This window comes from Mus caroli, unplaced genomic scaffold, assembly GCF_978045245.1.
Source record: "Mus caroli unplaced genomic scaffold, Mus_caroli_1 scaffold_17, whole genome shotgun sequence".
NCBI lineage: Eukaryota > Metazoa > Chordata > Mammalia > Rodentia > Muridae > Mus > Mus caroli.
In genome coordinates this window covers 32,198,610-32,212,187 of record NW_028227272.1, presented here as the reverse complement: position 1 = coordinate 32,212,187, position 13,578 = coordinate 32,198,610, and the positions used below count along the sequence as shown (strand labels likewise).

The 13,578-nt window shown below is 53.4% G+C and overlaps 1 protein-coding gene across 1 annotated transcript in view; it reads right to left on the bottom strand.

The window, feature by feature from the left end:
* The window catches only part of Adcy5 (adenylate cyclase 5), a 149,074-nt gene extending 136,267 nt beyond the window's left edge, over positions 1–12,807 (bottom strand). Inside the window, exon 1 of the mRNA XM_021184630.3 lies at positions 11,092–12,807. Coding sequence (XP_021040289.1) covers positions 11,092–12,228 — 1,137 coding nt within the window. The 5' untranslated portion in view covers positions 12,229–12,807. The remainder of the gene's footprint in view (positions 1–11,091) is intronic.
* Between the last annotated feature and the right edge of the window lie 771 nt (positions 12,808–13,578).

The following is a 13,578-nucleotide window of genomic DNA, read 5'->3' as shown; positions in this document are numbered from 1 at the left end:
ACTGTATTAAAGGGTGGAAGCATCAGGAAGGTTGAGAGCCATTGCTCTAAAGGACCTTGATCTAGGTGTCCCATTATTTGAGGCAAAGACCTCCCTGCCAAGTGCCACATCTCATTCCTTTGGGACACATGTCCCCAGCCATGCCATGCATAGATGTGTGTCTGAGAGTGAGTGCAGCCGTCAGGGCCATCATCAGATGGAGAAAGCTGGGTGGAATTCACTAGATCACCACCTCAGCAGGCAAGGCCACAGCTGGGAGGAGCAGGGTGGTGGGGCGGGGAGAGGCAAGAAGACAGGACAGTACAGACTACTGAGCTAGATACTGGCTCCATCCTGTCACAGCCTGGCCAGCACACCCTCTAATCAGCATGGATTTCTCTCAGCTCCACATTAGATGGAACAAAAACAAAAACAAAAACAAAAAAACTCCTAAGCCAAGGGTTCTCACTTCTTTTTTCAAAAATAAAACTTGTTTTGAGGTAATAGGTTTATTGTCATCTTGTGACAGTAGCTTAATCTGGAGAGAGGTCAGAGACCAACCGGGGAGGATACATAAAGCCAAAGATGTTTAAGCAAATACAAGTCTCCCTAAAAAAAACATTTTAAATTTCACAGCATCCCCCTAGACTTGCCAGCATCGCATCAGTAATGAACAAGCCACCGAGTAGGAGCGAGGAGCCATAGGCAAGCCCAAGGAAGGTTGTACCTTCTGCCACCCAGCTCTGCACCAGATGCATTTCTGTCCCCAGCACACAGCCTCCTGCTCCCTCATGTTCCAACCAAACGGGGTTAAAGTCATGCCGACCCACTGTCTGCTTGGATTTCCCCTAATAAGAGGACCCAGAGATGAGGATCTGAATGGGGAAGGTTTACCTGGGAGTTACCCTAGAGAGCAATAAAAGGGGGTGGAGATTGCAAACCGGAAGGAAGCAAGCAACCAGGAAGAAGAGCAGGAAGAACGCGTCACCACCTTGAGTCACTATAGTGCTTAGCACTCCCAGAGAACTCTGGGAAACTGGAGAACCCACACCCCAAACTAGACTCTTCCACCCCAAGAACAAAGAAAGAAGGTACTCGGATGGTTAGAGCACTTCCGGCCTGCCCTGCCAGTAGGTCCCAAGGTTCAAAGCCCTCAGGTGCAAGGAGCGAGAAGTTGGACAGGCAGATGCCAAAGGCGCATGCCCGAGAGCGTCAGGGACCAGGCCGTCTGCTATACTGCTGCAGGACCTTACAGGACTCTCATGGGCTCCTCATACACAAGTTCTGCAGTGGCTGATGGGGAGAGGGAGAGGGAGGGGGAGATTCTCCCTCTTTGGGTTAATATTAAGATCAAATGAGGCAGGGTCTACAAGAAGGTTCAACAGTTAAAAGTGGTTGTTGCACAAGCTTCATGGCCTGAGCTGGATCCCTGGTACCCAAGGTGAAAGGAGAAAACCTGCTCCCAAAACCTGACCTCTGACCTTTGCCTGGGCGCTCGGGCATGAGCCACTTGGCATGCACCCTCACGCATACAATTAACAATAATGCTAAGTTCTCAAAGGAAAAACCTTGAGACAAGGAAAGAAAAGATTAATGCGGTCATGCAGGCAGACATAGTGGAACAGGTTTATAGTCTCAGGATTTTGGAGGCTGAGACTTAAGTTGATTAGTCCAAGGTTGAGGCCAGCCTGGGCTACCTATTGCATTCAGGGCCAAGATGAACTACAGTGTAAGACAATGTCTCAAAAAACAAATAAACCAAATAATCACACTCACTACGTGGTGCTTTAGCCAGCGCCCTAGGGTGAAGTAGACTCAGTACCTAGTCACTGCTTAGGACCAATCCCTCAGGAGATGCCTTATTTTGGAGATTCGGGACAGGAGAGGAAGAAGTCACATTTAGGGAAATGACGATCTAAAATGACCATTACTACCTCCCCACGGGCAGCAACACATTCAGAGCCTGAAGTGAGAATTCTAGAAACACACCAAGCAGAGCCCAGGTCTTCCACAGCACCTGCTCTCAGCCTAATGCCAGCAGACAAGTCCAAAGAAAAGCTGAAGCCAGATAAAGGAGACATATCACTAGCCTGGTCCGGCCCCGTCATTTTATTTCATATAGGATTTCTGACCCAGATGGAAAATGAGATGTACAGGCAGACAGCCAGTGGAGCCTGGGCAATCTCCTTCTAAGGGAGGCAAGCTGCCAAACACGGGTATCCTTGGTTAGTCTATCCCAGAGGCAGGGGACTGGATGGAGAGCAAGTCCTGAGAGTGCTGTAGTATGTTCTACTGAACACTAGTGTCCCCTGTTCCATATTCCTTGGGGGGGGGGGGACTCATATGGGATCAAAAACATCCGATAAAGGCTTCCTGCAATAGCCCCTGCTTTGCAACTTTTATATACAGTAACGTATTAAAAGCTTTTAAACCTGGGAATTCTGTTCAGCCCAGGAGAGCTGTCCCTCAAGGTCTTAATGGGGATTGGTTCCAGGATCTACCTCAAACACCAAGATCTACAGACGTTCAAGCCCTTATATAAGATAGTGTGAGATTTACATAGAACCCACACACATCCACCCATGCATTAAGCCATCTATGGGTTCCTTGTATCACCTAACGCGATATAAATGCTATGTGACTTTATCTCACTGCTCTGTTTAGGGAACAGTGGCAAGAAAATGAAGTCTGTACATGCTCAGTACAGACTCAAATATTTTCAGTCTGCAGTAGTCAGATGCACAGATGCAGAACCTACAGATGCAAAAGGCTGACTATGTTTCCCAAACGTATTTAACACAGGCTGTATGTGTATCTATGAAACAGTGGTTAAAGGCTCTCTCAGGAATATGCTTAATATGAGACTCTGGACTAAGGGCTGTCCTGGGAGAGCTGGGACCCAGGTGAACCAATCCACCGCCCTTCACCCTAACGCAGTGCCTTGGGTCACAGGAGGCACCACTAACAGATGGCTACCGGAGTGAATGGGGAAGGCTGGGAGGATGGCTTCCCAATCTGTGAAGTGGTATAGTATCAGCAGTGCCAGGCGCGCAGCCCCGTTTCTAAGGCACATGCTTCAAATTGCTGCAGGAGGGTTTTGGAAGCCCTGCTCAGAGTTTAGGATTACAACCCACCAAAATAGGCTTCCAAGCCGAGCGGCTGGCTTCCTTCTGTGGAGGTGTTGGTCTAGCACTTCAGCAAAGCCTAGAGTCGGCGGCGGAGTGCAGACATCCACCCACCCTACCACCCATTCATTCATTTCGTTGGTTCATTCAGAGCCTCACTGAGCACCTACTATGTACGCACATAGTGCTGGTAGACATTAGGCCTGGAGCCCCCAGGACCCCTCTGAAAGTATAGCTTTGCCTGCTGTGAGCCTAGTGACACTGTCCAGTGCCCAGGGAGCCCTCAAAGTTAGAGTGATGTCAGGCTGCCTCAGCCCCAGAGTCGCAGTGTGTAAACCCCCGGAGCAAAAGGGGGTGGGGGCACATTTCATGCTGACACACGAGGCTGGGCTACAGAACAAAGCTCCTTCTGTCTCCTTATGTTTTGTTTGTCTCCCCCTCCTCTGACTATGTCCCTTTGTTCCCAGTAACAACCCTGCCCCCACTCCCAAGCCTTTCCTATCCCCATACAAGTAGCAACAATCTCTCATGCCTTTCCTCAACTCCGACCTCTCCCCTTCAAACCTGATCTCCTAATCCCTTCCTATGCTCTGTCCTTCTCCTTTTCCAGTGTTTTCTACACCCAGAGGCAGACCTAGCCACGCCCCCTTTCTACTGCCCTCTCCCCATCACAATAGCTACAGATTGCTCTGCCCCCAACAGGAAATGGGCTAGAATGATGGGAGAGGACTGAGAAGAGAGCAGCAATTCCAAGCTGGACATCTCTCATGAAGGTTCACTACTAACGTCATCCAATCAGCTTCCAGATCTGCATCCCTGAATCAGCACACACTTAGCAGCCCCTCCCGATGCTGATGCCAGTCAGTGGACATGCAGGATGCTGCTGCTTTCAACGGGGGGCGGGGGGGAGGAGTGTCATGCACTATGATCCGAGAATAGTCTGTGTCTCTTTAAGGATCCATCGTGTCTAAATGGTTGTCCCCCAGGGTGACACTACTGGGAATTTTTGGAGCCTTTGAGATATGAGCCCCTAGAAGGGTTCCTAAGGTCACCACCGGAGGTGTGACTTCTTGGCAGTTTTGTCTGATTTTTCCAGCCATGGTCTCTGTGGCCTCTAACTTAGCCAGTCAGTTGAAGATGGTCTTGAACTTCTGACCCTCCTGCCTCCACATACAAGGCTAAGATATGGGCTGCTTTGCCAGGTTTATATTGCTGTCCTGGGCATTTCACCTCATCCAACTTTCTCTGTCCCTTTTGGTTAAGATGTGACCACTTGGTTCTAGCTACCCAGGTTCCTGCCTCTGCTGCTCATTAAGCAGGAATGCAATGCTCATGAGAGAAGAGCCAATGTAGACACCATGTCCTTGAACCTCCAAAGCCTTAGTAAAGAAACTTTACTTTGTAATAAAAAAGTTTGCTGCCAAGGCTTTTTGTTACAATTGTGAGAAATGAAAGAATATACTGAGAAGAGACGGCTGAGGTGGAATGCAGAGAACCCCAGGGCATAGCTGCACTGCCCTGCACCACTGAGCCATGGAATCCTAGGGTTGGCTGTAACCAGAAAGAGCTCCTCTTGCTCGTTAACACTACCAGGAGAGCTTGGAATAGTAGATCTAAGCTGTTTTAGAAGAAGAAGAAGAAGAAGAAGAAGAAGAAGAAGAAGAAGAAGAAGAAGAGGAAGAGGAAGAGGAAGAGGAAGAGGAAGAGGAAGAGGAGGAGGAGGAGGAGGAGGAGGAGGAGGAGGAGGAGGAGGAGGAGGAGGAGGAGGAGGGGAGGGAGGGGGGGAGGATGGGGAAGGGGAGGGGAAGAGGAAGAAGAAGAAGAAGAGGGAGAAGGGGAGGAGGAGGAGAAATAGTTCAGGTTGAGGGATTTATTGAGTATAGCCCTTGCCTATGTTGCTCAAGGTCCTATATTTGATCCCTAGCACCAAAACAAACAAAAATCCCAACAATTTCTGGCCTCCACCCCAACCCCTTGGTTGTTGTACTTTCTAGCAGCATTTGTGTATCTGCATCTTCCAAAATCTTCTCAGAGGATAATGGTAAGTCTAGGCTAAGGCTCAGTGATGGACTAACCTAGGCAAGCTCTTGCCTCCACAGGGAGCCTAGCAGGCAGCCTCTGGCTCCACTTGTGTGCCCCACTGACAGAGAGCATCTTATTTGGTCAACTGCAAACCCAGTTGCCAAAAAGCCTCCTACCTGGAGTGAAAATATGCCATTATTTTCTACCCTAAAACCTATCCTGGGAAGCAACCAAAACTGAGTTAGCACCTCTTGTAAACTCCAACAAGAAATCTCAGCAGCAACAGCAACAACTTGTCTCATTCATTTCTCCTCTGCGGTACCCTTCACTCTGTTGACTGTCCCCTTAGAATTCAAGGTCTTCAGTCCTCTTACTAAACTAGTCACCTCCCTCTGAATTTTAGAATTAAACACTATACTTGAAAGATTCCAACCTTCCTATGAACTGGATCTCCTATAACAGAACCAAGAGCCCTACCTACCTGCTTTTCCCACAGCTCATGTGAGCTCACTGTCTATTAACTAGAAACCCCCAGATTTTGTTCATAGTGTTATAGAGATCTTTCCCATCTTGCACTTGGACATTACCTTGAGAAGGTTAAAGTAAGTGTGTGTGTATGTGTGCGCCTGTGTATACATGCTTGCATGTGTGTGCTCATGTGTGCATGTGTATATGTATAAAATGTGTGGGTGCATGTGTGTGTATGTGAGCATACTTGCAGGTGTGTGTGCATGCCTGCATTGTGTATGTATAAAACAAGTGTATGTATGTCTGTGTGTATGTATATATAAAACGTTGACTTTCCAGTTTACTGCATTAAGTTTTGTATTTGGGAAAGAAAGTGAACACTAATCTTGCCCTCCACGAACTAGCTATCCCTATCTGATAAGCATGGATGAGAGAAGACTATGCTAGAACATCACTTACTTAACTATACCCAAAGGACTTATGTGAATAAGCATGGTAAAGTTCTCAGAGCAAACTTTCCATTCCCAACACTCCTGGGAAGTAACCAATCCCAAAGTGAGCCTGCCCCAAAATGAAAGAAGTTAGCTGAGGTATTACATAGGCCTTGTGAACAGGAAGTCACCCAGCTAGGAGCTGGCATAACCTAGGGAGACTCCTTCCTGGGGTTCCCTGCCCAACCCCTACTCCCACATTCGGCTGGAATCCTAGTGGCAGTTCCATTCATGTCTCTCACGAAAGGAGGTGGCCTGGCCCAAGCCTGGGCCACAGTCTTATTCTGATGCCAACTGCCAGCTTTGACACAGGGACTCATGGCCAAGGCCTGTCTACACAGGACAACTTGGGTCCCAGCCCTTTTATACAGTGAGGTTGGAGAGGTTGTCTCTCCTCTGTATACACAAACGTGAGCGCCCTGCTCCTCAGCAGAGACATGAGCTCTTACGTGCACATCAACTGAGACTGACTGAGCATTCCCATCAGCTCAGCAGCTGATCATTCTGATCTTCTGCTGAGCTGTCACTAACAGGTTCCTCCCCCGGCCCAGACCACTGATTCCCCCACCCCCCAAGACTTAGCAAAAGACGCCCATCCCCCAATCTAGAAGCCTGCTCAAGCCCTGCCAGGAGCCACGTCCACTCCCCTCTAAGTAATCTGTCCTAGCTGCCTGCAAAAGGAAAACAGAATTGAAAACAGTTAGAAAATATAACTAGCAAATGCAATTAGCCCAGGGGCTAATTGAGGGGGCGACAAACAGACCCTCCTCTGTTCCAGACTTCAAGTCAACCCTGACTCCAGCCTGCAGGCTTCACTTGTGGCCAGGTTGCCCTTGCACAGAAATACTAGTGATGAAGAATTAACTGGTGGAAGACAGTGCTGGGCCTGTAGGGTAAGTGTGTCCCCTTCCATGTGACCCAGCAGCAGAGTACTTTGGGGAGGCCACGATGGCCGATCAGAAGGCCTCTGAGCCATGTTTCAGAGGGAAGAGGAGGCTTCTCAGCCGATATTATAGTCCTGTGGTGCACACAGGATGCAGGAACATGGGGGCAAGGGAGTAGATCACTCAAGCCCAGACCCTAGACTCAAAGATTATAGGAAGAGCGGGTGGACCAGGCATTCCCTGGGGGCTCAGGTCAATAACGATCATTCATCATCATTAGGATAATGAGAAAGGCAAGGGCCCTTGGATGCCAGCCCAAAACAAGCAGGTCAGAGCTGCAAGGATCTCCTTTGAAAGGCTTTCCAGCCACCCCAGCAGCAGTCAGACAGACTGACTGACAGACAAGCAGGCAGGCAGGCAGGCACATACACATACACATACACATACATATGCTTGTCCCTGGGCAGTCATGGGACTCTGTTGCTGGCCTATATCCTCATCCATCCCTGACTTCCTTGAGGCAGCCATTCACACGTGCTCAGTCACAGAACATCACCCACACAGTGCCTTGTGCCATTCTGATAGCTGGAACAACTGGTGACAGTTGTCAGTTCAAACAGGTTCAAAAGGCATGCGAGAAACCACTAAGCTAAGCTTCTCTGGCAGGGACTGGGAGAGAGCAAGGGTGAGGAGATAGAAGTCCCCAGGGATGGGCATCCACTCAGCAAGCTCCCTGAGAAACACACAGGGACAGAATCTTCTCCCCAGAAGCCATGCCAGGCAGGTTTAACGTGGCCACAAAATAAAACACCCCACATTTGAATGGTGCCCCTACTTCCCAAAGAGCTTCCCCATTCATCTTACTTCCTAAGGTATCTCTGGGAGGAAGAAATGGAGTTCAAACGAACACCTCACCTACACAGGTCCCAAGGACATTGTCTCCAAAATATTCTTTGACAGCCAAGCATGGGTAATAGTTGTGGGAGCATGCTTGTTTGTGTGTGAGTGCACACAGAGGTTTTATGTAGCAGAGTGGGATACAGTCAAACAAAAATGAGGTTACCATGGCAACAGGCTCCAGCATCATTGCAGCCTATTAACACAAGTGAGGAATGTGTTTGGCAGATGCTCTAGTGTTATTTATGGTATGGGTGTAGCAGAGGGACCTCTAACAGGCAAAGGAGGAGAGAGAAAAAACAACCTATGGCGCTCCTACTGTACCCCAGTGAGGGGATGAAACCATGACAGCCAGATATGAGCACAGAAGAGGCTGAAGGCCAAAGGAAGAGGCAGAACTAGCTGAAAGGTCAAGGAAAGGGTAGGTGGGCAGATATCCACAGGGGTGCGCGAGTGGATGGAGGAGGGAAGGAGCAGGTGAGGAGAGAGAGAGGAAGGAGCACCCAGTGCCACCAAGAGGGGCCCCTGCACCTCCGATCTTAGTAGTCTTCCAAGTGAAGACTAACATGCTAAGAAACCAAGTACTGCTTCCCTGACCAAGCCGAGGGTGAAGCCCACACATCAAAGGGGCGGGCCGAGGGTGGAGCTCATGCATCAAAGGGGCGGGCCGAGGGTGGAGCCCACGCATCAAAGGGGTGGGGCAAAGCACACACCAGAGCATGCTGAGAGCCCCCGGGCTATAGGAGGGTAGAGGTTAGCCTTGCAGACGTGAAATAATGTTTGCACAGTTTACTGTCAGCCTACTGCATGGCCAAGACACCACAGGGTGGAGAGGCGGGGCGTGGGGGTGGGGAGTGGAGGGAATCAGAGCTCAAACACAGAATAGGTTTACTATGGCCACCTGTCCTGGGTATGTGTCTTCGTTAGGGAAAAGAACTTACCATCTAACCAGTCACCCTCCAACACCTGCTGCTTTAGAGCAATCTGAGGCAGCTGGTCCGTGACTGTTTCCCTGTCATCCAGCACAGTTTTTACTCAAGAAAGACACATTCTGGGTGATGCATAATCTGAATGGTAAAGTCAAGTACAAACAAAAACAAAGGTGCTGTTTTCTCTAAGGCCAAACAGAAAGGATGTTTGTGTTCCCATCTTGGCCCATTCCTACCGAGCTCTGCTAGACTTAGAAGAAAAAAAAAAAGTTAAGTCTAAACCTACTCCAAAACCTACAGCCAATAACGAAGTCTAAAGACCACAGTGGGAAAAGAAGCCTGGTGTGTGGAAGGGTGGAGTAGAAAGGGAGGGGAGAAGGGTTAGCCTTAGGAACCACTAGGGAAAGTCCATCTGGCCAGCAAGATTGCAACAGTCTGTTCATGCTAAGATGAACCTTGGATTGAGCTCCAGCTCCGAAAGTCTATGTTGGGGACTGCTTCCCGTTATTGTCAGACCTCAGGCTCTCAAGTCTGATGCTGTAAATACCTTGAGCTATCCTAGAAACCTCCACTGCACACACACACAAACCAAAGGCTCTTCCTTCCAAAGAATAGCTGTGCCCACCCCCACTGACACAACGCCCATCTGAGACTGAAGTTCCATATTCACAGTAGCTACACTTTCAAACAATGACCATAGCTTAAAAGATTGCTCTCAAGCTCAAAGCTGATCTCTAAACCCCACCCTTTCTGATACCGGGTCAGAAAAAACGAACACGACCACCTATTTGACCTGGTCCACTCACTGGACCCCAACCAAGCTGGAAAGATGTTACTAAATCACTAGTAAGTATCTAGTACAGCTGGGGAAGGGGGTGGAGAGAGAGAGAGAGAGAGAGAGAGAGAGAGAGAGAGAGAGAGAGAGAGAGAGAGAGCGCCAGCCCAGAACTCCCAGGAGGTTACACTAGCAAAGTCAATGGGTGGCAGAGAAGAACAGTGTTTCAACTTGCCTCTGGGACCACTGTTAACCAAGCAGAGGGGAGAAAACCCACCATGGCCATGAGAGGAGATCTTCCCAAGAGGTGAGACTCCACACTGAAGATGCTGGGAGTAGAAGGGGCATAGTCAACCCTAATAGAGAAACTTGGGACCCACAGAGGTTCCTCCCAGTCACAGTGCCTCCTGAAGAGCCAGAACCTATATGGCTGTTATTTCCTATGGATGAGGATGTACTAAGATGGCTCAGAAGAGCGCACCCAGAAGGATGCAGAATTCAATGGGATCAAAGTCTGGGAAGAAGGTAGAAATGGAGAGGAGGAGGGAAGCAGTAACAACAGAATTCTGTTAAGAGGGTCTGTGAAAAGAGGCAGATACCAAAGGAGGTAGAGGAGTGTGTGGTGCGCTCCAAAGCCACACTCACCCACTTGCAAGACCCCAGTTGATGCTCCAGCTGGGCAACATACAAACAAACAGGCCCCGTAGGGCTCATAGACTGGGCCAGAGAACAGGGTGTGGATACCAGGGAGACTGTCTCACCCTGGGGTTAAGTCTGAGTCACCAGTTAGAATCATAAGTTTGCTGTCCTTCTGAGTCCTTCGTTTGCCCAACAGGTCCCTGTACGGATATAAAGTTCCTACAGGGCACCATCCAGGAGTGTCCACTGGAAGGGAGTGTGGTGCTCAGCCCAGCCGGAAAGGGGATGGGAATCACACACATCTCAGCAGCTCCCTACCACCTGTGCTAAAGGCAGAGTTGTGGCTTGGGTCACTTTGGAAGAGAAAGCTAACTTAATCAGTCCTGCTTCAAGAGCTCAACAACTCCCAGCAGCCCAGCCTCAGGAGGCAGGGTTACAGCCTCCTCCTTAAGACTGGGCGACAGTCTTCCACAAGGCTGGAACCAGGGACTAGCTAACAAACCCAGAGGAGCTCAGGAGGGGTTGGCTGCTAGAGGGTCCAGCCACTTAGGTTGGGAGTGTTGTTTATACAGGACCAGAAGTTTTGAGAGAAATAGAGACTCTGAACGTTTCTCAAACCCCCCTTTCTTGCTTAAGTTGGCAATTGTGACTAGTTCGAGGAATGTCTTCTACCAGGCCAACAGCATTACAAGCCTTACAAGAGTAGTCTTTAGTAGATAAAGAAGCTAGGCCTGGAAGGCACACGGCGTGGCGTGGCATGGAGCCTTGTCTCTCTGGTTACTTTTGGCCACTTTTAATTGGTATAGACTTCATCCCTTTTCTCTAAAAATCAGGCCGAGGCCTGCCCACCCCTCAATCAAGTGTGGTGTAGTGGGGCCCTACCTGTTTCAGCAGAAACTGGTCCTGGGAGTTGGTGTGCAGAGAGATGGCCAAGTGGAGAGCCGACAGAAGCACCCCGCTGAGCACCGCAGCCCTCATGCGCACAGGCAGCAGGGTGTAGATGGTATAGATGAAGAACACGGTCCACCAGATGCCCTCGGAGGCGCTGCGTGGCTGTGGCAGCAACAGGCCCACTACCTGGACGGCCAGCACCACTGCAATGAGCGCATAGCAGGCCAGGCCCATGTGGTCCTGGTGGAACGCTGCACGGTTGCAGAGCACGGCCATGATAAGGATCACACCTACAGCAGCTGCCAACACGGCCAGGTAGGCTATCTGGAGCGGGGGCCGCGCCGCGTGGAAAGCCAGCATGACCAGGCACACGAGCACCAGCACGGCCATGAGCATGGTGAGACTGCTCTGGTTCAGGCGGAAGAAGTAGCGCTGGTACAGACGCTCCAGTTTGTCCGACGGGAATTTCTTAGAGCGGAATATCTGCAGCAAGGCCAGGCAGCAGGCGCCCAAGGACAGCACCGCGCCGGTCCCAGAGCCTGACGCCACAGAACTGCCTCCATCCTCCGACCCGTCTCCATCCTCGACGGTGCCAGTCCCGGGCTCCAGCTCCTCGGCCGCGCGGCCTTTTCCTCGACGCTCCTCCAGGCCCAGCTCCACCGAGCGGGGGCGCACCTCTGTGCCACCTGCGGCCGCTGCGGCCGCCGCCGAACTGCCGCTGCCGCCCGCAGGGGGCGCCCGGGTGCTGCCCCCTGCAGCCGCGCCCCGTCGCTGCCGCCTGCTGCCGCGACCGCCGTCGTCGCCACCGCGCTCCTGCCAGGCGGACTTAGAGCGGAAGCTGAAGCCGAAGCCCCCAGCCAGAGGGTCATCACCGCTTAGTGGAGGGTCTTCGTCGTCGTCGCCACCGCGCCATCGGCTGGCCAGGCGCTGCTGCTGTTGTGGGGTCACCGCTCCCCCAGATCTCTTGGTGGAGCCGCGGGTAGATCCCCCGGGGGCGTGGGGGTAGCCATTGGCGCGGGAGTCGGCTTCTCCCCAAGCGGCGCGATGTTCCGGGCCTCCCCGGGGCGCCGGCGACGCCGCTGTCTGTGCAGCGTAGCCCGGGGGGCTCACGCTTTTGGAGCCGGACATCCCCCCCTCGGCCTCGTCGTCTTCTTCCTCTTCCCCCGGGGGCCGGGCCGGGGGTCTCCAAGGAGAGGGCGGACGGCCAAGCAGGGGGACCAGGCTAGGGTCACACGTCGAGGGAGGCCCGGGGCCCTGCGCAGCAGCGGGACATCGTGGCACCCCCGTCCTGAGCGGTGGAGGACAACGGGAAGGCTAGCGGGGAGACAGCGCAGCCCCGAGGTGAGAAGTAGCTACGAATTAGAGTCCAGAGTCCCAGGTCCGAGACGGAGTTGGCCTCGAGCGGTGGCAGTGGGGACAGCTCTGACTGCTGCGCCGAGCGCAGAGATGTCCGGACTCCTGGCTCGCGTCGAGCTCGGGCTGGGAGTTGAGGAGCAGGCGGGACGGAGAGGTGTCCTTGCGGGCGGCGCCTCTCCGAAGCTGGCAGTTCCCGGGCGCGGCGCTCGTGGCTTTTGCCTAAGCGGAGCGCAGCGACTCTCCCAGCAAGGTGGCGGCGAGGGCGGCTCGGCAGGGGTCCCGGCACGGAGACGCAGCGGGTGCCCTTTGCTCGCAGCGCACTGGGAGCGACTGGGAGGTGCAGGCTCCTGCCAGCATTATTTTCTTACGAGGGGTGGGGAGGTGGGATGGGGGGTGGAGAGGACGGGGGAGGGGGCGGCGGGCGGAGCAAGAGCTCCGGAGCCCCGGGGAGGAGGGTCCTGGAGCCCGGGGGGGCCGTCGCCCGCATCCCCCACCTCCGGAGGCGCGAGTGGGAGCGTGGCCCCCGCGAAAGGCGAACAGAGCCTCCGGCGTGCCCGCGCAGGGGGCGGGGGCGAGGACCGGCTCCTGCGGTGCGGCCCTTTCCCTCTCTTCTCCCCCTGTCCCCCAGACCCAGCAGGCCGGCCCGTTCCGGCAGGTCCCGAGGGTTGAGTCGCTAGCTCCGCAAGCCCCGGGTTCCTCGCAGCCGGCGGTTGGCCCACCGTAGCCGAGCGCAGAACCACTACGCGGAGGGCGGAATCCGGCGCAGCGCCGCCGCCGTTCTGCCCCAACGCAGGCGGGCTTCTCCCGGGGACCACGGCATCCAGCGATGGAGGGCTGCGGCTCAACAGCAGCCGGCCGATAAGGGCCGGCCGAAGAGCCGCGGCGCCCCGGGGGCGCTCCCGAGGGGCCCGAGGGAGCCCGGCTCCGGGCGCGCCATGCACGCCTCGGGCCCTGCGCCGCTCCGGCCGCTCGCGCCGCTCCTCCCTTCTCGCCCGCTCGCCGCCGCCGCCGCCGCCGCCGGAGCGCCCTCCGCATCCCCTCCTCCCGCCGCCTCCCCGCCCCCCGCGCCGCTCGGGCCTCGGCTCACAGCGGCGTGCGGCCGCCTCCGCCCTCTGCCCTGCC